Source organism: Heterocephalus glaber, unplaced genomic scaffold (genome assembly GCF_053883595.1).
Source record: "Heterocephalus glaber isolate CG9 unplaced genomic scaffold, H.glaber_assembly_v1.0 deba00001610, whole genome shotgun sequence".
Taxonomy (NCBI): Eukaryota; Metazoa; Chordata; class Mammalia; order Rodentia; family Bathyergidae; genus Heterocephalus; species Heterocephalus glaber.
The window spans coordinates 15,871,726-15,898,966 of NW_028258381.1; the positions used below are offsets into that span (position 1 = coordinate 15,871,726).

Here is a 27,241-nt window from a genome sequence, read left to right on the forward strand (position 1 = left end):
CAAGCATAGTGAAGGGGCTGCTGGGATAACAGGGACCCTCAACACTACTTTATTACCAGCTGGCCCCAGGGCTCTGCCTCTGCAGTGGTTGGGGCTAGAGGGTGTTTCTAAACTCTGGGTGTGCGCACGCGCGCGGAAGTGCTGTCTGCTGGCGTGGTGCGTACGGGCGCATGCGCAATAGGCCACGTACGCCCCGCCTTCCCGCGGCTCAGCATGGCCCTTTCGCTTTCACCACCGCTGCCGGTGCTGTGCCTCCTGTCCACCCCGTGGCTCCAACTAGGTCAGTGTGCTGGCTTCCGCCGCCTGCCGGCGCCACCTGTCCCGGGCGCACAGGGAAGGGTGTGCGCTCCGCCAGGAACGAGCTCGCCTTGGCGAGGCGGTGCGAGGCCCTGTGTCTCCGGGTTCGGGCGTCATCGGCGCTTTGCTGCTTTTCACTTCTCTGGAATCTGTGAAAGAGAAAAATGCGGACCTCTCCCTGCTCATACTTGTCTGGCCTGAATAGTTGGCAGTGTGTGACTACTCTCGCCCTCTGGGGGGGGGGTCCCTTACTCCTGGAACCGGAAGTGAATCTCAGCCTGGCGCCAGTTTTATTCGCAGAGATTAGCTCAGGACACCCGAGGTCACGGGAGGAATTCCAGTAACCCTTCCACCGGAGCATTGACAGTACTGCAGTATGATACCCAGTCTCTCAAATCCATCTCTTCAGTTTTCCCCCTCAGTTCTGGAATTGAACCCAGGGCCTTTATACTGAGCTACATGCCCAGTCTTCTTAAATTTTATTTTTTATTTTATTTTTTAAAACTTTGAAACAGGATCTCACTGAATTACCTAGGCTGGCAAAGCTTGAATTTGAGATCCTTCAGCCTCAGTTTCCCAGCGTGCTGGGATTACAGTGGTGCACCACCACTAAAATATTTTTAATTATAATTTGCTTGTTGGGTTCAGGTCGAAACAAAGTTTATACATTGCGATTATATGTTGTTTCTTTCTTTCTCTTTTTTTTGGTACCGGGGATCGATCTCCGGTCCTTGCGCTTGCACAGCAGGTGGTGAAACCACTGAGCTAAATTCCTGGCCCTTTTTTATATGTTGTTTCTTAATTCCCTTTTAATTTGAAGTTTTTGTGCTTGGTCCTTTTTCTTTTTCCTTCAAATTTATTTGTTGAGGAAACTGACTGGATGAAATGAGCATGTGTCCTGTTGGAATGAGAAAGGATCTAAAGACACAGTCCTGAGGAACATGAGAAGGTCTGGCCTCTGTGAGAAACTGATGTGTTAGGATGTCTTTCCTGGAAGCACTGAAGAAGTCCCATGAAGCCAGGGAACACCGCTGAACTGAAGGTCCTGGGTGGAATCCTGTGTCCCGGGATCAGCTTTTCTCCCTACAGTTTACCACTGAGCTGCCCTCCCAGACCCAAAGCAGCTCTTAAATCAGCAATTCTTTTGGGTCTTGGTTTCCTCCTACAGAATAAAGAAATGGAAGGTTGTTTTTATTGCTTGTCTGAAGCATTCGAACAGCAAGCTTATAAAGGAGCACATTGATTTTTTTTTTTTTTTTGGTACCCGGGATCTAACTTGGGACCTTTTACTTGTGAGGCAGGCGGTGGAACCACTGAGCTAAATCCCTGGCCCTCACTGAATTATTATAATCAGTACATTTGTGCCAGGTGCCAGGGCTACACGGGCAAAATAGATACAGTCCCTTACTTTCTGCAGCGTATGTTATAGTAGTGAGAATAATTAAGAATTTATAGGGCTGGGGATTTAGCTCAGTGGTTCCACGGCCTGCTTCAAAAGCGCAAGGACCTGAGTTCAATCCCTGGTGCCAAAAAACAAAACAAAACAAACAAAGAATTTATACCCGACTCAGTGTTTGGGGCTTGTAGTCTCAGCATTTGAGAGACTGAGGGGGGAGGAACACTTGAGCCCATGAGTTTCAGACCAACCTGGTCAACATAAGACCCTGTCTTGAAAAAAAAAAAAGATAAATTCAAGAAATTGAGAGAAAGAAGAAAAACATCATGAGCAGAAAAATGGGTAGAATGTGCTAGATATAAGCTGTGTATGGTGGCCCATACCTGAAATCCTACCACTTAGGAAGCTGAGGCAGGCAGATTGCTGCAAGTTTGAGGCTAGCCTGGGCTACATAGTGGGTTCAAGACAAGTGTGACTATATAGTAAGACTCTGTCTGAAAAACAAAATGCTACATGTATTTGAGATTATAGTTTAAGTTTTACCTGGCTAGGACAAAGGGTTGTATTGGGGAATAAATAGGCGAGTAAGGAGCAACCATGAGCTCAGTATTTCACTTTTTTTTTTCACATTTTTTTTATTTCACATTTTTTAATTCATACAGCTCCCAGCTATAAAATAGATGAAGAAATTGGATCTTAGACTAAGTAACTTGCCTAAGATCCCCAAGCAAATAAAATGGCAGAATAAGAATTTAAAGCCGATGTTTTTCTTGTTGTCAATGCAATACTGGGGATAGAACCCAGGACCTTTGCACTAAATCACATCCCAGCCCTTTTCTAATTTTTTATCTTGAAACGGCCTCACTGAGTCACTAAGTTGCTCATGCTGGGCTTGAACTTTCGATCCTCCTGCCTCAGCCTGAGTGCTGGTGAAGAGGTGTGCACCACCACAGCTGGCTAATGTTCGGTTGTTCAGCCTTGTCATTTTATGCCATGATGAGCATTACATTTAATCCAAATAATCCCACTTGTCACATATCTATGCATGCATTACTGATACCTGCCCTCTTCTGCAGGAAATGCACAGGCTGCTGACATGGTCTGGCTGCCAGGTGGGCGGTTCCTGATGGGGACAGATGCTCCAGATGCCAGAGATGGTGAAGGGCCTGTCCGGGAGGTAACAGTAAAACCCTTTGGCATCGACATATTTCCTGTCACCAATAAAGACTTCAGGTACATCAGGTGTTTTTCAGGGGGAGTAAAGGCCCTTTCTAACCTTCATTCCTGATGTCTGAAAGGAAACTAGCTTGTTCACTGTCGCTTGTTGTCAGTGGTGCAGTGTGAGGTGTCACCTCTGTCTTTCAGATGAAGAATCTGAAGGCCAAAGAGGTTTGACTTGACCCCTTTGGTGGAAGAGCTGGGCCTGGAACTCAAATCCTTGACTCATTTTATTTTATTACTATTAATTTATTTAGTTATTGTACTGGGAACTGAACCCAGAGCCTTCTCACTGAACTACATCCCAGCCCTTTTTCTTTTCCTTTTTCTTTTTTTTTAAATTTTTTTTTTTTGGTACCGGGAATCAAACTCAGGTCCTTGCGCTTGCAAGGCAGGCTGCGGAACCACTGAGCTAAATCCCTGGCTCTCTTTTTTTAAAATTTTGAGACAGGGTCCTCGCTGTCACTAAGTTTCCCAGGCTAAATTCGAAGTCATGCTCCTCTTGGCTTCCCTTCTCAGAGTGCTGGGATTACAGGTGAATCCCTTGGCTCTTACACCAGTACGTTTGCCCCAACACTGGCACAAAACAGAAGCAGAAGTCAAACACCCAACAGAAACCTGTTCTGGGGTAGGAGGGCAGGGTTGGGAAAAGGATCATACTGCTCGTGGTGGTGCATGCTTATAATCCTAACACTTGAGAGGCTGAGGCAGGAGGATCACCTTGGGTGTGAGCCCAGGCTAGACTACACAGTGAGTTCAAGGCCAGCCTGAACTATATAACAAGGCTCTGCCTCAAAAATACACACAAAAAAAATCCAAAATAATAAAATTAAATGAGGATAAATAACTTCTGTTCTCATTGGCACCATATCATGACAACCAGAAATAGACCAACAGTAGGTATTCTTTTTATATTTCAAATTATGAGCTGTTATATGGTGGAAATATGATGTCACCTTCAACAAATTTTATTACCCTGTAATTTATCTCTGCTTCTCTGGGAAGAGGCTCACAAACCATTCACATGCTCTGAAACTGGTAAGTAATATTGGTACAAAATTTCCCAATCGCTTCCTGTATTTTCAAAGCCTCTTTGACAGGTAAACAATGTCGTCTTATATCTGAGAACTCAAACAGAGTACTGTGAATGCAAGGAAAGCAATTCATTTTAGCCCTACAATCTGCTTGCTGAAATATAGTGGACCTGGGAGGGTGAGACAGGAAATCACAAGTTTGAGCCCAGCCTGGGCAATTTAGTGACTTAGTGAGACCCTGTCTCAAAAATAATAAAATAGCGCAAGGACCTGAGTTCGATCCCTGGTACCAAAAATTTAAAAATGAAAAATAAAAAAAAATAAAATAGAGGTGAGGATATAGCTCAGTGTGAAGGCCCTGGGTTCAGTCTCTGGTACTGGAAAAAAGAAAAGGACTAACCTATACCAAACTGCAGGGAAATCCATCCTGAAGTCTAGGTATGCTATTTTTGACCCAGTGCCCTTCATCTGTTAATGTGGAGACAACACCTGTGCCCCCATGATTGTTGTGAGTTTAGATAAGTGAGGAAGGCTTCAGAAAAGAGATCTGTTCCCCACCCTTGAGCTTCCTGCTCAGTCCCTTTATGTGTTCCTGAAAACCAGAGGAGTTGAAGGATGACCTTCCGCTGGGGATGCAGAAACTCAGTATGCTGCACTCCTCAGCAGAAGGGGACAGACCACCAATGCCGGAACAGTGTGGATGCATCTCTGAAGCTTTTTTTTTTGTACTGAGGATTGAACTCAGGACCTTGTGCTTTCGAGGCAGGTGGCAGAGCCACTGAGCTAAATCCCCGGTCCATCTCTGAAGCATTTTCCCAGCTGAGAGAAGCCAGACCCCAAAGACTCCGTATTACAGGGTTCAGTTTTGAAGACGTTCAGGGATAGGCAAAACCACAGGGCAAAAAAGCAGACCCGTAGTTTCAGGGGCACTGGAGAAATTCTGGAAGTGGTTGATGGGGCTGTTCTATATCTTCCTGTGTGTGTGTGTGTGTGTGTGTGTGTGTGTGTGTGTGTGTGTGTGTGCGCGCGCGCACGCTGGTGGAATGGGACCAGGCCTTGCACCTGGCTAGGCAAACACGCTACCACTGAGCTACACCCCTGGTGGCAGCTTGATTGTGGTAGTGATTGTACATTTGGTCAGGACTCACAGAACTATACAATTTGGGCCAGGGATTTAGCTCATTGGTGCCATGCCTGCCTTGCAAGCACAAGGTCCTGAGTTCGATCCCTGGTACAGGGTGGGGGTAATTTTACTGTATGTGAGTTATAGCCTAATTGCAAAGAAATTCTGCTTGGGCTTTTAGGTTAATCCCTTGGCATCTTGAAAACTGTGTGGTATATTTCTTTTGGTACTGGGGATCGAACTCAGGACCTTGCACTTGTGAGGCAGGCGCGGTGCCACTGAGCCATATCTCTGGCCCATGTGTGGTGTATTTCTTATGGGACAAGGGAATTAAGAGGTTTCCTAGACCAGGAGAGGGATGGGGTACCAAACCCCTCAGCTGAGACCAGGGAAATCTCTTTCCAGGAAATTTGTCAGGGAGAAAAAGTACCGGACGGAGGCTGAGCTCTTTGGGTGGAGCTTTGTTTTTGAGGAGTTCGTCTCCAGTGAGCTAAAAAACAAAGCAGCCCAGCAGATGAAGGTGAGAAGACAAGGTCCTGAGCTGAGGGGATGGGAGTGGGGGCTAGTCCAGAATCCTGTGGGATGCGGGGTCACCCAGGCCACAGTGCAGGGGCAGACCTACCTGAGAGCTGGAGGTGGAGAGGAAGCGAGGCAAACGCACTCTGGAGGAGCCCAGGCCAATATGTACTCATGGGAGGGAGCCCTGAGCTTGTTCTTGGGTAGAGAGATTGATCAAAGTCCAGAGGAACGCAGGGTTCAGATACTGCACCCCCGAGAGAACATCCTGGGGCTCTAACGAGGGTGGTCAGATGCCCTGTGAAGACCCCAGCCCCAAGTGCCTGCCTGGGCTGCAGCACCCTGCCCCCACCTCCCTCCTTTCTGCAGCCTGTCCTCTGGTGGCTTCCAGTGGAAAGGGCATTTTGGAGGCAGGTAAGTGCTGGCTCCTCCACCCCATCGTGGGCCCCTCCTGAGTCTTATTCAGGAGACTAGTTCCCCAGACCCCTCACCCCTCCGGAGATACCAAGCTGTAAGCAATGCCTTGGGGGTCCCAGGCCAACACCCAGCAGTCCTCTACCTCACTGCTTTCCCTGCTGCCCACCCGCTTCTCCGTGAGTCTCTGGTCCCTTTGCTGGCTCTGGTCGGTTCTCGCTCAGCCAAGCTCTCTCCCACTGCCCTGGCTCCATTTAGCAGTGGAGTTGAGCTCAGGCCCCGGGTGGGCACAGCCTCCTGTCTCAATCCATCCCGGCCGTCAGCCCACAGGTCCCGGCTCTGGCATCCGGGACAGGCTGGAGCAGCCTGTGCTCCACGTGAGCTGGAACGACGCCCAGGCGTACTGCAGATGGCGGGGCCGCAGGCTGCCCACTGAGGAGGAATGGGAGTTCGCTGCCCGGGGTGGCCTGAAGGGTACGATCACCAGGGCCATTCCCTGTCCTGTCCTCAGCCTGCTGCACCAGGAGCTCTGCAGGGTGGGAAGGGGCTGTTCCCCAGCGCACCCCGGCCTGTCCGTGGTGAGGCACTAATTGTGGTAGCACTGATGTTCCAGAACATCTGTACAGTGCCATAAAAATGAGAAACTGGTGTGGAAAGAAAAGCAGATGTACAATATTTTATTGTTGGAGATTCCACAGTATTAAGTTACATTTCAGTAAATGTAATTACCAAGGTGTAGTGGTGCACGCCTGTAATCCCAGCACTTGGGAGGCCGAACATCGTGAGTGTGAGTCCTGGCTGGACAGTTTACAGAGACCTTATCTCAAAGTAAAAAATAAAAAGGGCTGGGGATGTAGCTCAGTGTGAAGGGCCTATGTTCGATCCCCAGTACTGCAGTCAATCAATCAATCAGTCAGTCAATAATAGAACAACTCAGGAGATCCAAGTCAAGGGTCCCCAGTGCAGTGCAGAGTGAGGGGATGGGTATGGGGAATAAAGTAAATGACCCCAGTCTGTTTCTTGTCACCTCCTAACATCCCCCTGGTTCCCTCATTTTTTCCCTTCTCTAACTCTGGCCTCTCTCTGTGGTGCCTGGTCTCCTGGCAGGTCAGGTTTACCCTTGGGGAAACAGGTTCCAGCCCAACCGCACCAACCTGTGGCAGGTGAGACTGCCCTCCCTCCTTCCCCAGGCATGGGTGGGCCCTGGGGTCAGTCGGGGGGTGGTGGTGCAGGACTCTGCTGCTCAGGCAGAAGGCAGCATCTCTCAGGGTGCTGGGTGACATCACAAGAGGGGACACTTGTGCAGGTTAAGCAGGGAGTTGCCCAGTGAAGTGCAAGAAGGTGCATTCCAGTCAGCTGTGATGGCACACGTCTGTAATCTCACAACTCTGGGAGGCTGAGGCAGGAGGATCACAAAGTCAAGCCCAGCCTGGGCAGCTTAGCAAGTTAGCAAGACCTTGTCTTAGAACCTAAAAAAATAATTTTAAAAAGGGCTGGGATGGGGCCAGGGATTTAGCTCAGTGATTCTGGCACCTGCCTCGCAAGTGCAAGGTCCCGAGTTTGATCCCCGGTACCACAAAACAAAAAAGGGCTGGGATGTAGCTCAGTGCAAAGCTCTCCATTCAGTCCCCAGTACTGCAAAAAAAGTCATCCCAGCATAGGAAATGAGCAGAGTACCTAGCATTGAATTGTATTGTGCCAACTGAAGTGTTCTGCCTTTTCTCTTGAGGTTCTAGGGTTGGAACCAAGGCTTTGGGGTTGCTGGGCAAGCACCGTACCCCTGAGCTATGTTCACCACCCCATCCGAGGATATGGCTGGAGTGGTAGGAGGTCGACTGAGGGGGAAATGCTTGCTGCTCGTTGTTGATTTATGCAGCACAGATGAGGTCAAGCTGCAGGGCTGACAGGAAGTCTCTGAGTTGCAGCTGTGGCAGAGACCCTGCCTCTTGGCTCTGTATTAAGGAAAAGTGGGATCTAGCGAGGAAGCCAGCCAGTCGGTCATGGTGGTGCACACCTGTGATCCCAGCACACAGGAGGCCAAGGCAGGGAGGTCGCGCGTTTGAGGCCAGTCTAGGCTACACAGTGAGACCCTGTCCCAAAAAATGCATGGTGGCGGTGGAGAAAGCCAGACAGCACGCAAGTATGTAAGAGGGTGAGCAAGGTGTAGTAACTGAGCAGTGTGCCAGGTTGGATTCAAGCATGAATCTGGGTGTGGCTGGATGGTGCCAGTGCTGCCATTGTCCACACTAGATCTGCACTGGGGCCCCTGGGGACAGAACCAGGTCCCTCAGGGTGAGCTCGGTTTAGGGTGTCTTTGGGTCATGTGTATGCTCAGGAGGGCTGGGGCGGAGCATGGCCGCAGAGCTCAGGGCAGTGAGCAGGACAAGCTCACGAAAGGCCCCGGGCTGGATTCCTAGTACCACTAAAAAATGAGAAGTTGAAAATTGGAATCTGAAGCTTAGAACAGAGCCCCAGGCCAGAGCAAGTGGCTCGAGAGTACGTATCTCTTCTCCATTGCTATAATACCAGATGCTGAGTATTTTTTAAAGAAGACAGGTTCTGGGGCCGGGATTTAGCTCAGTAGTTCCACCACCTGCCTCGCAAGCACTAGGACCCAAGTTCGATCCCCAGTACCAAAAAAGAAAGAAAGAAAGAAGACAGGTTTACTCAGCTCACAGTTCTACAGGCTAAAGGCCCGTACCCTGCAGCCCCATTTGTTTGGCATCTGGCAAGTTGCAACTCCCCCCACCCCCAGGGCAACTTGGAAAGGTGGAAGGGGCCACAGAGGGCAACATTGCTTTATAACAACCCACTCTCATGGGAACTAAGTCCAAGAAACCAGCAGTAGTCTGCTCCTAAGGTGATGCCGCAGTGACCTAGTTATCTCCTTTTAAAGGTCCCACCTTTTTTTTTTCTTTTAACTTTTTTTGGAAACAGGGTCTCACTGTGTAGTTCAGGCTGGCCTTGACCTCATGTAATCCTCCTGCTTCAGCCTCCCCAGTGCTGGGATTACAGTCATGTATTGAAGCTCAGTTTTAGAAGAAAAATGACCAAGTTGAACAAATGATAGCAGCAAACATAGGTTACATTTTGAAGAATTTTGCTGATGAGGAGCAGGTGAGAGGGAAGGTCGAGTCAAGGCAGAGAAGAGGGTTATGAGTGGTGGTTGCAGAAGGGAGAGACATGAAGAGACAGCCCGGGTGACCCTGAGACAGCCGCAGGGTGGCTCTGCTGAGCACAGAATCGAGCTGCCCCTCTTCTCTCCTGCGGCACTGTGGCCTCAGGGTTCTAGCACAAGGGAGGAAGTTGCTGAGGGTGGGTGAGGCGGGCACAGGCAGGCTGGAAACGGACTGCAGTGGGCACCGTGGGTCCTGCCCTGCCCTGCCCTGCCCGGTGATACAGCAGGGTGAGAGAGCTAGGCTTCCCTCTGGGTGGGAGGAAGGTAACCCCTGCCCTGGGACAGGCCGATTGTCCTTTAGCTGTCATTTCTGCCATCAGGGAAAGTTCCCCAAGGGTGACAAAGCTGAGGATGGCTTCCACGGAGTGTCCCCGGTGAACGCCTTTCCCCCGCAGAACGACTACGGTAAGGCTTCCCTCAGGGCGCTATGGCACTCGCACGCTCTCACAGGTTGCTTGCTGGGCTGGATCCCTGTGCCTGATGTGGGAGGCAGAGAAAAGCACCCCCACCGCCATTTCCCCGCAGGGCTCTTTGACCTTGTGGGCAACGTGTGGGAGTGGACCTCGTCGCCCTACCAGCCGGCTAAGCAGGACATGCATGTCCTCCGGGGGGCGTCCTGGATTGACACGGCCGATGGCTCTGCCAACCACCAGGCCCGGGTCACCACCAGGTGAGGCCCTTGCTCCAAGGGTCCTTGGCTCAGGTGCAGGGCGGGTGTTGCTGCTGCACCCCACTTCCACCGGGAGTCAGGCAGGGGAGGGAGTGAGCAGTGTGGCCACAGAAAGCAAGAGGGACTGGGACAGCTGAGGAACGTTTCCCGCCAGGTCCCACACCCGGGGAGACAGCATGTCCCCTCTTGTCCTCACAGCCAGGGGCCGGGAAGCAAGCGGAGTAGCCACAGCAGTGGCAGCACCAGTGGTCATGGAATCACTGCCCCCTCAAACTGGGGCACACAAAACATTTGTCATAATCACTGTTTCATAATGAAGAAGGTTCAGGGAGGTGCTGGCTAGTGGGGGCGCCTGAAGGGTGGCAGCCCCAGCTCCTGGGGGAATTCAAAGCTCTGCCTCACCCCTGTGGACCTGATGAGGTCCATCTCTTTTCTCCCACCCCGGGTTCCTGAAGAATAGCAGCGAATTCTCTTCACCTTTGTTTCTGGACAGTGGGTGGAGGAAGTCCCCACCTGTGAACCTCGGTTTGTCACTGTTTTCCGGGCCCAGCAGGAGTGGCCCCAGGCAGGACTTTCCATCTGCCCCAGTCTGATTCTTGTCTACAAAGCTGTGAGACCCTCCCGAGCACAGTGCCGTGAGGAACATCTGTGAGACCCTTGAGCAGGCGGGATGGCTCATTTCTGACCTCCAGATGCCTAGGCTGAGCTATTGGAAACTGCTCACTCACCTGGTCGCCCTCGCCTCCTCCCCAAGTGGCTGTGGCACAGAACCTGCCCTACTGCCAGGCTGTGTAGGCACCCAGACCTCTGAGCCCCGGCGGGGGTAGGGCTGGAAAGGCCAAGCCCCTCGGTACGCACGCGCCCATTCTTTCTCCCCTTCCATTGGCAGGATGGGAAATACTCCTGATTCAGCCTCGGACAATCTGGGCTTCCGCTGTGCGGCCAGCAAGGGCCGGCCCCTCAGTGAGCTGTGAACTGGGTGTGGAGCCCCTCGGCACTCTGTCATTCCCAGGGCATCCCCAGCACACCCGCATCCTGCCCTCCCTCCCTCACTATCTCCCACCAGGGCAGGAGGGGACCCTGGGCGGGGTCCCGGGTGTTGGGTGGAGAATTGGGTGGAGAACAGGCCCGCAGGGTGGACTGGGAGCTGGGAGGTTTCCCTTAGAGGTCAAGTGCTGCTGACCCTGGGGCCAGATACTCAAAGTCCAGTCTACTGCTTGGAAGGTCTGTTCCCTTCCTCCCAGTCTGATTCAGGGATCTGACATTGTTTCCTTGTGGCAGAATTCCCTCTAGGTAGCTCTTTCCTTAAGGAATTTTTTTTGCCGGGGGTGGGGGTGGGGTGGGGTGGGGTGTTGAGACAAAGTCTCACCATGTAGTTCAGGCTGCCCTTGAACTCACTGTGTAGCCCAGGCTGGTCTCGAATTCCCGGTGATCTTCCTGCCTCAGCCTCCTGAGGGCTGGGACTACAGATGAGTGTCACCATGACCAGCTTCCTAGCCAGTTCTTGTAGAAAGAAGCTGCGTCCCTCATTTGCCTTTCTGCGGTGTCCCCCTCACGGCCAAGAACCTGTTTCAGAATTCAGGGGTCTGGGAGAACCAAGTAACGCACCAAGTAAACAGTACTCGTGGAAGAGGACCCGAAGCTCCCCCGCTGTTCGTGGTGTGGGGCTCCGAGCCTCTGGCCGTGCTGGACCACAGGTTGCGGAAGTCTCCCGCGGGCGCATGGCAGACATTTCCGTCTTCTGTCGTCGCCCAGGACCCTAGGGAAGAGGCCCCCGCCACAGAACCGAGGGGGCAAACTGCGCTGGGGACCCCTCGCCTCCCCGTGCGTGCGTGTGTGCCGAGCCTTCCGGGCCATGGCCCCACGCCAGTCCCCTCCCTCTGTCCCTGCGAGCCTCCCCTCCCCTCAGAAGTCCTCCTCCTCAGCCAGCGACAGCAGCACAGCCTTGGGCGTGTTCTCGAACAGCGCGGCGCGGTTCTGCTGCTGCCCCTTCTTCACCCAGTGCCCATAGATGCGGAAGGCATAGGCGTCGATGAGGCGGCGCAGGGGCCGCAGGGCGTAGGGGTCGCGGATGACGATCTCCCTGGTCACCGGCTTGGCGCGGCGGTACTGGTAGTAGATCCGGACGGAGGCCAGCACGGTCACCGCGATGACCTGCGCGGGCCGGGACAGGACCCCGAGCCGGCTTAGTGCGGGCGGCCCTTGGCCGGGTTTCCCGGCCCTGCGCTACCACCTTTGCGGGGAGCAGCGGGAGCCACGGGGTGACCTCCGCCTTCCCTGCGGTCCCAGCTGAGCTGGAGGCAGGAGGCTTGGAGGCCCGGGGTGGGGGACCGGGTGCCCGTGGGGACCGCGAGCTTGTGGGGACCGCGTGCCTCGGGGCCTCGCACCTTGAGGGGCCTCGCACCTTGAACTTCCCGCGGGTGCTGAAGTGCCGCACCTCCTCCACCACGTACTGCTGGAAGAAGGGATGCGCCAGGGCCTCCTCTGCTGTGCAGCGGCTCTCGGGGCGCACCACCAAGAAGCGGGAGACCTGGGGGCGGAGGGGCGCTGAGGTCGCAGGGCCGCGGCCGCTGGCGCTTTGGGAGACGTGGCGTGGGCCCGCGCCGCCCGGCCTCACCAGGTCCTTCACGGTGTCGGAGTAATCGTCCCACTCTGGGGAGCCGAACTGGTAGTTGCCGCTCATGATCATCCTCAGCATGAGCATCTGCTTCCGGTGCCAGAAGGGCGGGGAGCCGGCCAGCAGGGTGTACATGATCACCCCCGTGCTCCACCTGCAGGGTGGGGGGCCTCCTCACACCGGTTCGGCAGGGGGAGCAGCAGCAGGGGCGGTCCCGGGGCCGCGCCGCACCCACTCACATGTCCACCTCCTTCCCGTAGCCCGGGTGGTCGTCGTTCATGGAGCACTGGATGATTTCTGGGGCCAGGTAGCTGGGGGTCCCACAGACCTCTGCAGAAGAGCTACTGTCAGGACGCAGCAGGGGGGCCCGAGATGGACCGGAATGGGGCTGGGGCTCTCATGTGATCATCCCGGCCTGGACTCAGACAGTGGCAACTGGCTCTGCTCAGTCTGGGAAAGAGGACTTAGCTGGAGCCCCTGAGATGGGGCAGAGGGGGGAGCCCAGGCAGTGTGTGTTCCTGGGGTCACCAACGAGGGAGCCTTGGACCCTGCCTGGGCCTTGCCATGGTACCGGACCTCGAAGCTTCTCTCCGGGCTGCAGCTGGCAGGAGAAGCCAAAGTCGGTGAGCTTGATGTTCATGTTGTCATCCAGGAGGATGTTCTCAGGCTTCAGGTCCCGGTGCACAATGTTGAGCTTGTGCAGGGCACTGATCACCTCCAGCAGGGCCCTCATAATTTTCCTGAGGCCGGGAGCACACACGTCACTCTTTCAGGGGAAGGTGAGGACGGGGAGGGGGGTGGGGGCCTAGGGATCGAACCCAGGGCCTGGAACATGCTAAGCGAGTGCTCTTCCACTGAGCTCCTCCCAGGCCCATTTGGCTTTGTTTTTTGTTCTAGAATCAGGCAGCACTTCATCCCGTCATTGGAGTGTCCCACCACACATCACGTCACTCTTCCACTCCTCAGGGTCGGGTGACAGGGAGGCCACCGAAGCCAGCAGTGTGCACGCCCAGCATGACAGGCACGTTGTGCCTCCCTGGGACCCTGGCCCTGTGGCTCTGGGACTTGGGGAAGGATCTGGGAAGGGTGAAAGGATGGACGGGCAGACAGACGCACGCTACCTGGTTTCCTTCTCGCTCAAAGTGACCTTCTCAGTAAGATAGTCAAAGAGCTCGCCCCTTTTCATCCTGTGGGAACCAAGGGTATGATGCTGGCTCGGTCCCAGCCACCCTCCCCTGCCCCTGCTCCCAGGGAGCTGTGTCCTGTGCCCTAATGTCCTACAGGCCAAGAGGGCTGCACCCCGGCAGGACCCAGTCAGGGCAAGGGGCTGCAGAGGGGAGTGGAGAAGTCAGGAAAGACTGGAAGAGAAGCAGGGGAGGCTGGAGAGTGGGGTAAGGAGTGTGGGGTCCCCATTTGTGCAAGTGACATCATGGGCCGGGGCCTGTCAGGGCCCAAGTCAGAGCTGGGGTTGTAGGAGCCCTAGGACCCCAGAACGGATCAGGAGGCCTTGAATATTTGTTTGTTTGTTTGGTACCAGGATCGAACTCAGGACCTTGTGCTTGCATGGCAGGCACTGGAACCACTGAACTAAATCCCCGGCCCAGGACTTGAATATTTTGAGTTTGCCCAGGAAAACAGTAGGAGTTTACAGTGATGTGGGGAAACTGTTTGTTCCAGCAGGATTATAGAGCTGTGGTTCAGGGTTCAGTCTGCTTAGCTCCTGGGAGGAGCCAGGCAGAGCTGGGCGGCAGAGTGCTCTCACGCGCCCTAGAGGGCTCCTGGGCAGCAGTAAAAATAGCTTCCCCAGCAGCCTCCTCAAAGGTTACGGACATCCGAGCTGTGTCTGAGTGGGGCGCAACAGCTTCGACCCAGCAGGCTGGGAAGGGTCCTAGGACAGCCTCCCTTGGCTAAATGGACAAAGGTGTGTCCAGCGCCCACCTGTGGGGACAGCAGCAGGATCCTAGGGCAAAGGAGCAAGTTTGTGCCCAGCGTTGGAGAGAAGCAAGAAAACTCCTGGGCTTGCTGAGTGGGGTAGCCACGGGGTCTGTTTGACACCTAGAATTTACAGGGTGAGCCTTGTTTTATACAATATTTACTATCTTTTTAAAAGGTGACATGTGAATCTAGTTTTCTTTGAGACAAGTTCTCCCGTGCAATCCAGGCTGGCCTCAAACTCATGGAACTCCTCCTGCCTCAGCCTCCTGAGTATTGGGGTTGGAGGTGTGCGCCATCATGCCGCTCCTATGAATCCAGTCTATCTTTTTTTGTTTTTCTTCAGTGCTAGGGATGGAACCCAGGGCCTTGAGTATGCTAGTAAGTGCTCTGCCACTGGCCTATCTCTAAAACCTGTTTTTATCATTTTAATCCATTTGAAAGGAGGATTCACTATTGACATCAGCAGCAACCAAGGTTTACCAGTAAATGTGGGCACCATGCAAGGGACAGCAGCGGGCTCCTGTCTTCTTGGAGCTGACAGCTTAATTGTACACATGTGACAGGTTAAATTGTGTCTCAGGGCCAGGTGGGCTGGCACAAGCCTATAATCCCAGGAGGGTGAAGGAGAGGAGGCTGAGGCAGGGGATTACAAATCTGAGGGCAACCTGGGCAACTGAGGGAGACCTGTCTCAAAGTAAGAAAAAAATGGCTGGAAGTTCAAGGACAGCCTGGGCTACACAGTGAGTTCAAGCCCAGCCTGAACTACATAACGAGACCCTGTCTCAAAACAAAACCAAAAAAGCTGACAAATTTGGGATTACCAAAATGTGTCTCTCGGACAGCAACAAGATAGGCAGATTCTTGTACCCCAGATTTCAGCAGCAGGGAGAAGGGGATTATATGCTAAGCCAAAGTGGCCCACAGCCAATTAGAATGTATGATGATAAGATTTTATGTATAAATACATTATTACTTAAATATATCAAAAATCGTTTGTAATAAAATCATTTGTAAGATAAAATAAAACAGTTGTAATTCAAAAAAAAGAAAGCAGCTGGGGGTGTAACCCTGGGTTCAATCCCCAGTACCACCACCAAAAAAAGTTGTAGCTCCTGCTGTACAAACTCAGCAAAGCCACCTGGGTGATTTTCTCACGTAAATCCAGCCCTTACATTAACTGTTACATAGGGAGAAATTGCTCAACACAGTCCTACAACAGTGGTCCATGTAGTGAGTAGGAGTGAAGAGTTCCCTTCCCTGGGGAGCGTTTCTAATAAAAATGGTGATGGCCAGGTGTGGTGGCGCACACTTGTAATCCCACTATTTGGGAGGCTGAGGCAGGAGAATCGCTGTGAGTTCGAGCCCAGCCTGGACTACACAGTGGGTTCAAGGCCAGCCTGAACTGCACAGTGAGACCCTGTCACAAAGAACCAAAAAAGGAAAAAGAAAACTAATACTTCAATGACCCAGCCCCTAAGTGTTGAACACAGGTTTCCAATCCTGCCAGCTTGAGCCAAGGGGCGGCCTGACCCTCCTTGGGGGAGGACTGGTCCCGGGACTGCACTGGGCAGGAGCAGAGCACAGGCTCTCTCGAGGCCTGGGCGCGGTACTTACAGGTCAAACACCAGGAAGAAGAAAGTGTTGGTCTCATAAGTGTCCTTCAGCTGGACTGAAATGGAAACGGCGGGCTCGTCTCTGGGCTGGGGCAGTGGACCTGGGGAGGGCCCTGAGGCCGCTGTGTGGTGGTGGGGACACAGGATGGCGCCCAGGGAGTCCTGGGGCCTCCGCGGAGTGCCACTCACTGACATTGGGGTGTCCCGAGACCTTGCGCAGGATGTCCACCTCCTTCAGCGTGGCCTCCCGCAGCTCCTGCACCTCCTTGGGGCTGAAGCCGCCCCCGCCGGTGACGTCGATGATCTTCACGGCATACTCCTTGCAGGTGGGCTTGTGGATGCATCGCCTGACCACGCTGCTGACACCCCTGGGGGGCGGGGATGGGGCCCCTGGGTGAGGGCCACGGCTGAGAGGCCTGCCTGCACCTAGCCACTTGCATTTCCTCCCACTCCCATGAGCTCTGGGGAAAGAGGCCCAGAGGGCTTGTTTACCTAGATAGGTGTCAGGGCTGGGTCCTCCCTCGCTGGCTCTGCTTCGTGGCACTCGGGGTCAAACCCTGGGGTCCCCCACCGCTAAACTATATGCCCAACCCCTTTTCATTTTTCATTCTGAGGCAGCACCTTGCTAAGTTGTCCAGGTGGGACTTGAACTTGTGATCCTCCTGCCTGAGCCTCCCAAACTGCTGGCATCTCTGGCGTCCTCCACTGCGCCCAGCTCTGGTCTCAGGTTCCTTCCCTGCTCCTAGGGCAGCCACAACCTCCCCTCAGGTCCCCGAGCCCTGCGCTAGCCCAAGGCTGGGGTTGGGTGTGGGAGCGGTCTCCGGCCCCTGTGCCTGTCCTGGGTTAAGGGGGGGCAGGACCCTGACGGGGCAGTTCTCCAGGGGGGCGGGGCCAGGTTAGCAGAGGGTGGCGCTTCTTACCTGCCCAGGATCTCCTTGGGGTCATAGTTCTCATAGAACCCCCGGGCGGAGTGAGAATCTGGCAGGGCCTCGTCTCGGGTCATGCTGGGCTCCTGGGGCAGAGATTCCAAGGGTCGGGGGGGGGGGGGAGCAGAAGGAAGCGGTCAGCCCTCCCACCCCTTTGCGACAGTCTTGCTGTGTAGCCCAGGCTGCCCTGGAACTGGCTGTGATCCTCCTGCCTCAGCCTCCTGAGTGCTGGGGTTACAGGTGCGCGTCACCACACCCAGCTCTCTTGCCTTTTTTATCTCCTGGCACGTGACTGGCCTACAGTGAACATTCAAGAGAGGTTTGTGGACGTACAGATCCCTGCCCGGTCTGTCCTGGCAGCCCCTCCGGTCCCAGTGATGACCATTCCCCTCCTGAGCATTTGCCTCCCCCGTGCCTGCAGCCTTGGAAGAGCAGGGTTGGCTTCTTGGCGCTGTGACCTCACAGGACACTGTGGTTCCTCACAGCTCCACGTGGGGGCAGCAGCTGGTCGGCCCTGCGTAGGCGCAGGCGCAGGCTGGGGCAGAGGGTCGGGGCCCCAAGGTTAGCTCTGAGGCATGCACATCTTTGCTTTGAGAACCACAGAGAAGCTACAGAGGGTTCTTTTCCCTCCCCTGGTATTGGGGATTGAACCCAGGGCCTTTGTATTGAGCTACATCCTCAGTCCTTTTTTATTTGGAGACACAGCTCTTGCTAGGTTACTGAATTGCCCAGGCTGGGGTTGAAGTTGGGATCCTCCTGCCTCAGCCTCCCAGAGTGCTTGGGTTACAGAGGACAATTTAGAGTGTAGTTTCCTTTTCTGTCTGCAGGCCATGCGGTCCTTTTCTTCTGCCTGCTGTCTGCTGTTCTACTACTGTTCCTGTCCCATGCCTCTCCGCAGCTCCGCCGCTGTAACTGCCGCACTTGGAGAACACTTCCTTCCCAGACCCACTTCACCTCTCCCCACTCCTCCCGTCAGTAACCGGGCCGTTCTAAGTCCTCTCTCCTTCCTCCTTCATCCTGCAGCTCCCAAGCCTTGGCTCTTTCCCATCACAGCACCCTGTGTCTGGGGGAATGCAGGGCAGGGTGAGGCTGATCCCACCCTCCAGTGTCCCCACCCAGTGCCCCGTCCCCTCCCAAGACTAGGGTTGTCTCTGGGAGGTCTCGGCCATCTCTGCCCTCGGGACCCAGGCAGAGACGCTGGCGCTGCTCCCTAGGTGAGGTGACATTGGGCCTGGCCCAGGGGCCTACGGCAGATGCCCCGTGCTCTTTGGCCCCTGGGGGTCCCGAGTCAGGACGGACAGGAAGGGCAGAGCTGGCCTGTGCTGTCAGAAACACAGGGGCACCTGCGGGGACCTCGGACACAGGATCTGAGGGATGTAGAGTCCCTGCCAAGACCTTGGCGGGGGCAGAGAGAAAAGAGGCACAACTTCCGTCTCTCTGAGGACGGCAGCCGGAGGCTGGGTCTCGGCCCAGCAGCAGCCCTGGTCTTGGGCTGCCTCTTCCCGGAGCCCTGGCGCCCCGCTCCCGGCTGCCTGGTTGCCTGGGGAAGGGTTAGAGTAACAACAGGCTCCTGTTCCAGGGCAGGCGCTGGTGCACTCGGGGCTCCTGCCTGCCATCAGCGACCCCCAGAGCCAGAGTCTCTGCAGAAAGCAGCCCGTTTCGAGACCCAAGATGGGCATTGTGCATTCATGTCCCCAAACTGGGCAGCACAGGCCCTCCACGGGGATGCCACCCTATGCTGGGAGGGAACAGCCTCCCGAAACCTAGAGTCAGGAAACAGACACAGGCACTGGGTTTCTGGAGAAAAATACTTCCAGACAGGTGTCTTGAGTGGATGCCCCATGCCTGTAATCCCAGCACTCCGGAGGCTGAGGCAGGAGGATCACCAATAGTAAGTTGGAGGTCAGTCTGGGCTACATAGTGAGTTCGAGGCCAGCCTGAACTACATAGTGAGACCCTGTCTCAAAAAGCAAAACAAAACAGAGTCGATGGGGACCCTTTCCTGGGTGTGTCTGCATTCAGAAGAGAAATGGACCTAGCAGACATGGGAGTTCTGTCTTCTCTACCCCTGGCTCTCCTACTACCTGCCTGCTGCCTGGCCACTCACCGTTAGGTCCTTGCAGGGCCTCTGTTGACCGTGACAAGAATCCCAAAGGTCCTGGGGCTCCTGGGGGAGCAGGCACAGCGAGGCCGAGGCTGTGTCCCAAGCGGACACTGGCGTTGCAGTAAGAGGATCCTGTGGCTCTGCTTTTGGCTTTGCTATTTGATGACGGAGGCTGACGCACCAAAAATAAATCCCAAGTGCAAAGCTGGGGCGCTGCCAAGGCTTGGTAGGGAGGGGGCCCAGGCCCCAGTCTCACCAGTGGTGGCCTCTGGTGGAGGGCGAGGGAAACTCAGGTGGCCGGGGACCAAGCAGGACCAGGCAGGATGGGGGAAACATCTTCCCTCTGGGGCTCTCCTGGCCTCTGGGCCTGGAGGGAGGGCTGGCTTTATAGGGAACACGGCGCAACGTACAGGTGTCACAGGAATCTAGCTATCAGGGCTCCCTACAATTGGCTTATATGACGAAGACCTTGTCAGGCGCCATGGGAATCCACATCTGCAATCCCAGCACTCTAGGAGGCTGAGGCAGGATTGCCATGAATTTGAGGCTAGCCTGGGCTACATAGTGAGATTGTCTCAAAACAGAACAGCACAATAAAATGTGGACAGGAGCTAAGTCCTAAAAACACAAATTTTTTTTTTTTTTGGTACTGGGGATCGAACTTGGGTCTTTGCACTTGCGCAGCAGGCGGCGAAACCACTGAGCTAAATCCCCAGCCCCAAAAACAAATTTTGCGCTGAGAGATGCAGCTAGGCTCACTTGAAGAGAAAAAACCCAGGCCGGGGGTGTCTGATCTCTTGCTGAGTGCACAAGGCCCAGTTCATCCCAAGGCAGGCGGGGCAGGGACAGTGTCATCTTCCAGAAGAGGAAACCATGTCCCCTGAGCAGGCCACCAAGTAGAGGAAAAGCTTCTGCAAGGGGAGTTTCTGTCTGAATTAAGTTTTCATCACCAGATGCCTGATCAACTGGGAGGATGGTGACCTCTGGTGACCCAGGAACCACCGGCAACAGACATGTCTGCTCCCTCACCTCCCTGGTCACCTCACAGCTGAGACTTTCTCTCCCAGTGCCAAGGAGTGAGGCCAGGCCTCCCCGAGTTGAGGCCCACTCTGCAGCTGGTCCCCAGCCCCGAAAGCAGGATTTTAAGCGGTTCCGGTGCCTCTCAGTTCACTGGGCTCCAGAGGCCGACAACAGCTGGAACCTTCACAAGAGACAGCGCTGGCGCCAAACTCCCTGCCGGAAGCCCCGGGTTGGCTGCGTATTTCACACCCAAGTGCAGATGAGCGAGCCAAGCTCTCTGTACTATGTTCTGGGGTGACCTGACAGTGAGCACCACACCAGTCCTTGGAAGAGAATCACTTTATTCTAACTACTAACATCACAACAGCTGGCTTAGGAGGCCACTCATGCACACGTGTCCCCAATTCTGCCCCATCCGTGTGACCAGAACACCCTCTTCACTGCCGTTCTTAAGCCGAAATGAGGTTGAACTGAATGGTTTTACACTTTATTAATTATACTTCCAGGCTAAAGTAACTTGGTCGGGGTCGGTTTCGAGTCTTCCCTGTGACTTCCTGCTTAGAGGAGTCCTGCAAACAGAAGGGGTTCATTAGCAGAGCGCCAGCTGCAGAAATCAACAGGTACCCATGTTACTGTTTTCTTCTGAGCGCCACAGAGGGGACCCAGCCCACCCCCACGGCTGGAAGGAGCAGTGTGTGCACTAGGGACAGAATCTGGGAGCCACCTTGGGTGGGGCCACCTTGGTACACGCTGAACTCCCTGGGCTCAGTAAGCGGACAGAGGAAGGAAGCGGAGTCACCCACCGTTCGCGATCCTGCACTGCCTCAGTACTTCATTGAACCCTTCGCAGAGCTTCACGTCAGGCTGGTTCTGCGCACACTCCAGAAACTGCTTTATCTCAAAGGAGCAGGGCCCACTGGATGCCTGCTGATGCAGATGGGCTCCCTGAGGCTCCTGCAAGGAAACACCCAGCACTGCTGAGGAACTGGATTACACCCGGGCAGGGGGTGGCCTGGGGTTAACCCGGAAACAGAACCAGAATCAGATACAAATCAAAGAACAACCACCACTGCCTACCTCGGAAGGGAAAAGTCCCGAGTTCAATCCCTGGTGAGAACCGCCCCCCCGCCCCGCCCAAAACAGAAAAAAGTCCAAGCAAGGGGAACAGTTATCTGGGCCGCTCAAGAAGAGACGGGCCAGGTAGGCAGCCTAGTGGGACAGCAAAAGGCATGTGAAAGGCCCTGGGGTTGGGCCCTAGCACCACAAAAGTAAAATAAAAAAAAAAATAAATCAGCTGGGCACAGTGACATACACCTGCAATCCCAGCTACTTGGCAGGCTGAGGCAGGAGGATCACAAATTCAACCTAGCCTGGACAATTTAGTGACCCCGTCTAAAAACACAACAAAACAAAAACATTCAGTGAAGCGCCATAGATGAAAAGTGAGACTATTATAGGAAAAATAGATGGATGAGTTTCAAGTACACCAGCAATACACCAGGACACACTCGGGCTCCTTAGGAAAGAAAACTCACAGAAAGGAAGATGGCGGGGAGCACCGGAAAGGGACCAGAGGGTTATGGCACAAGCCTGACTCTCAGCACTCCAAGAGGCTGAGGCAGGAGGATGGCCAAGTTCTAGCTCAGCCCAAGTAACCTCTGAGACCCCTGTCTCAAAATAAAAATGAGAAAAAAGGGGGCTGGGAATGTAGCTCAGTGTAAAGGCCCTGGGCTCAATCCCCTGTACCACCAAAAGAGAAATTTTTGATTGAGACTGGATTAGTAAGAAGCACCATCAAGGGAAAATAGCTATTTAAAATGGGTACAGTGGCACACGCCTGTAGTTTCAGCACTTGGGAGGCTGAAGCAAGAGGATCACTGAAAGTCTGGGGCCAGGCTGGACTACACACCAAGACCCCATCTCAAAAGCAGCTAATTTATAGTGTGTCAGGCTGAACTGTTACAATTCTACTCCTTGGGAAAAACAGTCCACAGTACTTGCTGATGGTGGCTAAGGTGCTGGCTTCACTGCCTAATGTGCCTTTTGATAACCTATTTTCTGTCTGTTGAAACAGGGTCTCGCTATGTAGCCCTGGCTGGCCTCACACTCACAGCGATCTTCCTGCCTCAGTCTCTCAAGTGCTGCTGTTCACAGCACTCTGCATTCTCAGACAGTCCTCACCCTCACACATCAGGAACTTATACACAACCAAGTTTCCTCAGAAAATACAGCACCGAGGAGGCTTACCTGGTAGGTGATGTCAGGCCTGGAGGGCTCGCCGCTGCCTCCCCCGCTGAAGCCGCCTGTGATGGCGTGGCCCAGCGTGTGCCCTACGGCAGAGCCCACGGCCACACCTGCTGCAGTGGTCGCCATCTGGGCCATCAGACCCGGTTGTCGTGGAGCAGCAGGTGAGCCCACCGCAGAAGGCGGGGCCACCACCGGGGTCGGGGCCGCTGGGGCTGGCCTGGGCATGGGCCTGGGCGCAGCTCGCATCTGAGGGGCCCGGCTGCGGAGGAAGAGGGTGAAGCAAGCGTGATGCTCCCATTCCCCACTCATTTTCAAAATTGTACACTTCAATAAACCTCAGCTGCTTCATATTATTAAACAAATACAAACTTTCAAGATTTTACCAAAAATAATTCTATTAATTATTTACATCATATCTTTTTTTTTTTTTGAGACAAGGTCTCGCTTTGTGTTCAGGCTGGCCTTGAACTCTTGGCGATACTCCTGCCTCTGCCTCTGGAGTGCTGGGATTACAGGCGTGCACCACCACACAAGGCATCTTATCTCTTCTGATAAGGTGGTAGTGACCGAGTATCAACTGTATATTTTATTTTTTTTCCGACAACCATTTCCATGTATCCACATAAACCACAGTATCTTTGTTCTCTTTTTAATTTTTATTTTTTGGCTTTTGGAGCTAGGGTCTTGCTATGTAATCCACGCTGGCCTTGAATTTGCAGTGATCCTTCTGCCTCAGCCTCCCAGGGCTGGGATTACAGGCCTGTGTCACCACGTCCAGCTCACATTAACCATGGTTTCTTTAAATGCCAGTTATTCCAATACTTCATAAAAATATACAGAATATTAAGCTAGAGAACTCATCTAGTCAAATGTTAGGCAACCACAACGTTCAAGGGTACTGGAGAGGCTGAAAAATATAATTGGGCGAGTCTAAACTGTCTGCTGCCTTCATTCACTTCTGGTGTGGTCGCCTGTAATCCCAGCACGGGAGGGTGAGGTAGGAGGATTGCCATGAGTCTGAGGCCAGCCTGGGCTACATAGCTAGTTCAAGAGCAGCCCGAACTAACAGCAAGACTGTCTCAAAAAACCAAAGCCAAAAAAAAAAAAAGGCAGCCAGGCATAGTGGCACACACCTGTAATCCCAACTAGTCAGGAAGCTGAATCAGGAGGACTGCCCAGTTGAAGGCCAGCCTGAATAAAGTAACGTAAGGAGATGCTCTCGCTCTCTCTCTCTCTCTTTCTTTTTTTTGGTACCAGGGATCGAACTCGGAACCTTGCACCTGCAAGGCAGGCAGTGGAAGCACTGAGCTAAATCCCTGACCCAGGAGATGCTCTTTCAAAACAGGAAATAAGGATAGTAAATTAGTGGTAGCGCGTCTGTAGGTCCAACCCTAATACCACAAAAATAAAACAAAAACCCTGGGGCCCATTGTGGTGCCACTCGGGAGCCAGGGTGACTCGCCTGGGCACAGGAGCTCAGGACAGTGTAGGCACCAGAGCAATCCTGCGACGCAAACTCCAAACTGAAGAGTCATGTGGCGAAATGATCCAGCCCGGCTCCTTGACTTTTACAGAATAGGAAAATGAAGTTTAAAACGGGCATGGAAGCAACACCTGTAATCTCAGCTTTGGGAGGCTTAGGCAGGAGGATCACACATTTCAGCCCAGTTTGGGCAGTTCACGAGACTTTGTCTCAAAAATAACTAACTAGGGCTGGGGATATAGCTCACGGCGAAGGCCTTGCGTTCAGTCCCCAGTACCGCAACCACCACCAGCATCGGCGCCACGAAGCTCCCGAAACCCTGAAGTGCGGTAAAGTGGCTCCTATTTCCATTTACCCACGTCAAAAGGTTAGGACTTAACACGCTACTCCGCTATTAAATAGCGCGCGTCACTGCGCTATCAACCAGACCGGCGTGATGGCGCATGCCTGTCCTCCCAGGACTGGAGGCTGGGCCAGGAAGGTCGCCATGAGTTCGAGGCCAGCCTGGGCCACATAGTGAAACCCTGTCTCAAAACTGCAACAAGTAAAAACAAAACGGCTTTCCCGTGCATGAGCGCCCGGCACACGACGAACACAACAGAAGCCACGGTGCGCGGCGCTTCGCTCCCACCGTCCTCTGCCTGCGGAGCCGGCAGATTCCGGGCGCCTGACTTCGACCTCGAGCCCCAGCACGGTCTCACCTAGCCGGAGAGGGGACGCGGGAAGTGCGGCTTCGGCTTCCACGAGGCATCGTCGGCACACTATCGCTCAGCTCCCAGAAACACCCAACTCCGCGAAGACTATGGCTCCTTCTGAAGGGAGGAGAGCAGAACGCGGGAGGCGGGACTGACCTTGGCGCTCGACCAATCAGCGTGCAGACAGAGCCCTTCCGTGTGCCTACGTCTCCGGGGCCCTGAAGGTCATTGGAAGAGCAAGACGTCAAGGGCAGCGTCTCACCGTACGCAGTGACGTCATGAGCTCGGTGCACCAGTGCTTTAGAAAGCCGGAAGTTCCTGCGGTTCCCTACAACCCCCCCCCCCCATCCTAATACCGTTAGCAATTTGCTTCCTAGGGAAGAAGGTCCGCTGCATCAGAGTGGGTCACACAGTGAGCCGCCAGAACTACACAGCGAGACCGTCTCAGAAAACCAAAGGGAAAAAAGGGGCCTGTTGCTGCTTCCTTCACATATTTGTATTAACATGATAGGGTAAATGCAACCTTGGGAGTGGGTCACATCTCAGGCCTGGTTGCCAGGGACCTTGGGCAAGTTGCTTTATCTTTCTCAGCCTTAAATTACTTTAAAAGGCCAGGGACGGGGGAATAAAAGGCTGGGGATGTAGCTCAGTGCGAAGGCCCTGGGCTCAATTTCTAGTATAAAAAAAGAAAAATCTTGCCGAGTCACTACATTGTTCAGGCTGGGCTCAAATTTGTGATCTTCCTGCCTCAGCCGCCCAGAGTGCTGAGATTACAAACGTGTGCCACCACGCCCAGCCAGCAGCTACTTTTTGGAGACAGTGTGGTTGTGTAAACCTCAAGGAAAGACTTCATTTTAGAGGTAACTTAGGGATCTACTTGTACAGTATTTCTTTCTTGTCTGTGGGTCCAGTAAGAAAAAGATTCAGAAAATATGAATGCCTTACATTCACATATGGCATCATACATCTTAACCCTTTTATATAAAAAGGAATTTGTGTCCAGAATTAGGATAAAATCCATACCCTGGTAATTTGACAGAATTTTACTGAATAGCCTGATAGATTCTGGAGATACAGCAATTAAAACAATTAAATAAAAACCTTCATGGAGTTTAAATTTCTAGGAGAGAAGACACAAGCGCCTATGTGATGTGGTGACATCAGGAAAGGGCAGGATAGTGTTATAGACACCTAAGTTAGGTAGAAATTAATAGCCAGTCAGACAGGGTCTAGGCCCTCGAGGGAATCAGTGCAGAGGATGAGAACAGATCACAGCTGGAGATGCATCTGAACAAAGCCAGGCCTCAAGATGGAGATGTGACAGCCAGGCCTGCAAGCCTCCTTAAGAGATACCCAATGGGGCAGGGATTTAGCTCAGTGGTTCCGCTGCCTGCTTCACAAGCAGGAGGCCCCAAGTTCGATCCCCAGTACCAAAAAAAAAAAAAAAAAGATACCCAGTACTTTGAAATTATACTGTAATCAGCACCACCTGGTCCAGCGAGCCTAAGTAGGCTTTGTCTAGATACTTCTTGTTGGGTATTTCAGAGCCCCCACAGAGCAAGCCCCCTCCTCTCCTTTCCCTTTACCCCACTCCGGCCACAAGGAACAGGGAACTTCTACATAGCTAAGGCATGACCTCCCTTTGTTAGTGACTTTCTGCCTAGTTAAGGTCTTTCTGCCCTACTGGTTTCTTAGTCAGATATTCCAGTAAGATAGGGGCCTCCCGAAAGCAGTTACTCCATCCCCCTGGCTGAAACCTATTGTTACATACCCCTGCCCCAATTACCCACCTCCCCCCACCAATGGACTATTGCTCTCCCTCCTGCAAGTTCCCTATATAAGCTTCCAGCTCAGCCCATACAGTTGCTGGTCTCCATTCTGTGAGTCAGCCCAGCAGGCTGCAGACTGCCCCCCCAATAAAGCTTGCTTGAATGTCTTCGTGTGACCCCCTTCTTCGGCAACCTTTCACTTTTTCTCTTGTTGCTGAGACAAAATGCTCGACACCCTGAGTTAAGGGGGGAGCCGGAAAGTGAGCCTCATGTTTATGAGGGCTAAGCCCATCACAGGAAGTCAGAGCAGTGGATTGCAAAGACTCTGAGGGGCAGTGCTTTAGTGATACTTGGCATGAGACACTTTAATGGTAACAGAATCACAACAAGGGGAAAGTTGGCCAGGGCATTTCATGAGGGGCTCCATGGGGAAGTCTTGGAGGTGAGGTTTATGAGAGAGAAAAAACAGAAGTGGAACTTTCTTTTCTGTTTAGATGTCAATCCCAAATTTCCCCCTTCTGCCAGAGTAGCAAAGGATTTGTGCTTTTGTGATTTTTTTTTGTTTTGGTACCGGGGATCAAACTCAGGCCCCTGTGCTTGCGAGGCAGGTGGTGGCACCACTGATCTAAATCCCTGGCCCTGTTGTTTTTGAGGCAGGGTCTCGCTATACAGTTTGAGGTTGGCCTCGAACTCAGTGATCCTCCTTGTCAGCCTCCCAAGTGTTGGAATGACAGCTGTGCACCACCATGCCCAACTTGTGACCACTTCTTTACACACAAGAAGTATCCAAATGTTGCTCGGAGTGGAACTGAGGTGTTTTTTTGGAGGCGACACCAAAGAGCTAATGCCACTGGTGCTGTCTTCTTTTAATTAAAAACTTTAAAAAGGCATACCCTGGACGTTACTTAACTAACAACTGAAACACAAAGACTGAAGCAGTAAACTTAGTTGATGTGGAGTTCTGTTGACCAACATGAAGGAGCGAA

At 53.4% G+C, this 27,241-nt stretch overlaps 3 protein-coding genes across 26 annotated transcripts; 1 reads left to right on the forward strand and 2 right to left on the reverse strand.

The window, feature by feature from the left end:
- The first annotated feature begins 144 nt into the window (after positions 1–144).
- On the forward strand, positions 145–26,422 carry Sumf2 (sulfatase modifying factor 2). 17 transcript variants are annotated; one of them, XM_087196174.1, is made up of 10 exons: positions 146–280; positions 2,770–2,926; positions 5,474–5,588; positions 5,954–5,998; positions 6,322–6,472; positions 7,106–7,161; positions 9,497–9,581; positions 9,702–9,846; positions 10,736–13,242; positions 13,361–15,424. In XM_087196174.1, the coding sequence occupies exons 1-9, from the start codon at positions 214–216 to the stop codon at positions 10,818–10,820; spliced, it is 906 nt and encodes a 301-aa protein (XP_087052300.1). In that variant the 5' UTR covers positions 146–213; the 3' UTR covers positions 10,821–13,242; positions 13,361–15,424. The 17 variants fall into 17 exon arrangements, with proteins under 17 accessions (XP_087052295.1, XP_087052296.1, XP_012925914.1 ...); XM_087196169.1 differs by lacking the exons at positions 7,106–7,161; positions 9,702–9,846 and having other exon boundaries at positions 145–280; positions 6,322–6,576; positions 13,361–13,484; positions 14,001–15,387; XM_087196170.1 differs by lacking the exons at positions 7,106–7,161; positions 9,702–9,846 and having other exon boundaries at positions 145–280; positions 6,322–6,576; positions 10,736–13,086; positions 13,361–13,484; positions 14,001–15,387.
- Positions 6,649–19,140, reverse strand: Phkg1 (phosphorylase kinase catalytic subunit gamma 1). 8 transcript variants are annotated; one of them, XM_004839979.4, is made up of 10 exons: positions 19,045–19,134; positions 16,932–17,023; positions 16,201–16,379; positions 16,013–16,067; positions 13,585–13,650; positions 13,040–13,203; positions 12,703–12,793; positions 12,464–12,617; positions 12,251–12,376; positions 6,649–12,000 (listed from the first exon to the last, which is right to left on the reverse strand). In XM_004839979.4, the coding sequence occupies exons 2-10, from the start codon at positions 17,012–17,014 to the stop codon at positions 11,752–11,754; spliced, it is 1,167 nt and encodes a 388-aa protein (XP_004840036.2). In that variant the 5' UTR covers positions 17,015–17,023; positions 19,045–19,134; the 3' UTR covers positions 6,649–11,751. The 8 variants fall into 8 exon arrangements, with proteins under 8 accessions (XP_004840036.2, XP_087052286.1, XP_012925913.2 ...); XM_087196163.1 differs by having other exon boundaries at positions 11,839–12,000; positions 12,234–12,376; XM_087196160.1 differs by having other exon boundaries at positions 6,649–12,376.
- On the reverse strand, positions 20,383–24,676 carry Chchd2 (coiled-coil-helix-coiled-coil-helix domain containing 2). Its single transcript, XM_004839977.4, has 4 exons — positions 24,493–24,676; positions 22,309–22,567; positions 20,865–21,015; positions 20,383–20,630 (listed from the first exon to the last, which is right to left on the reverse strand). Exons 1-4 carry the CDS (start codon positions 24,540–24,542, stop codon positions 20,620–20,622), a joined length of 471 nt encoding a protein of 156 aa, XP_004840034.1. The 5' UTR covers positions 24,543–24,676; the 3' UTR covers positions 20,383–20,619.
- Positions 26,423–27,241: the final 819 nt, after the last annotated feature.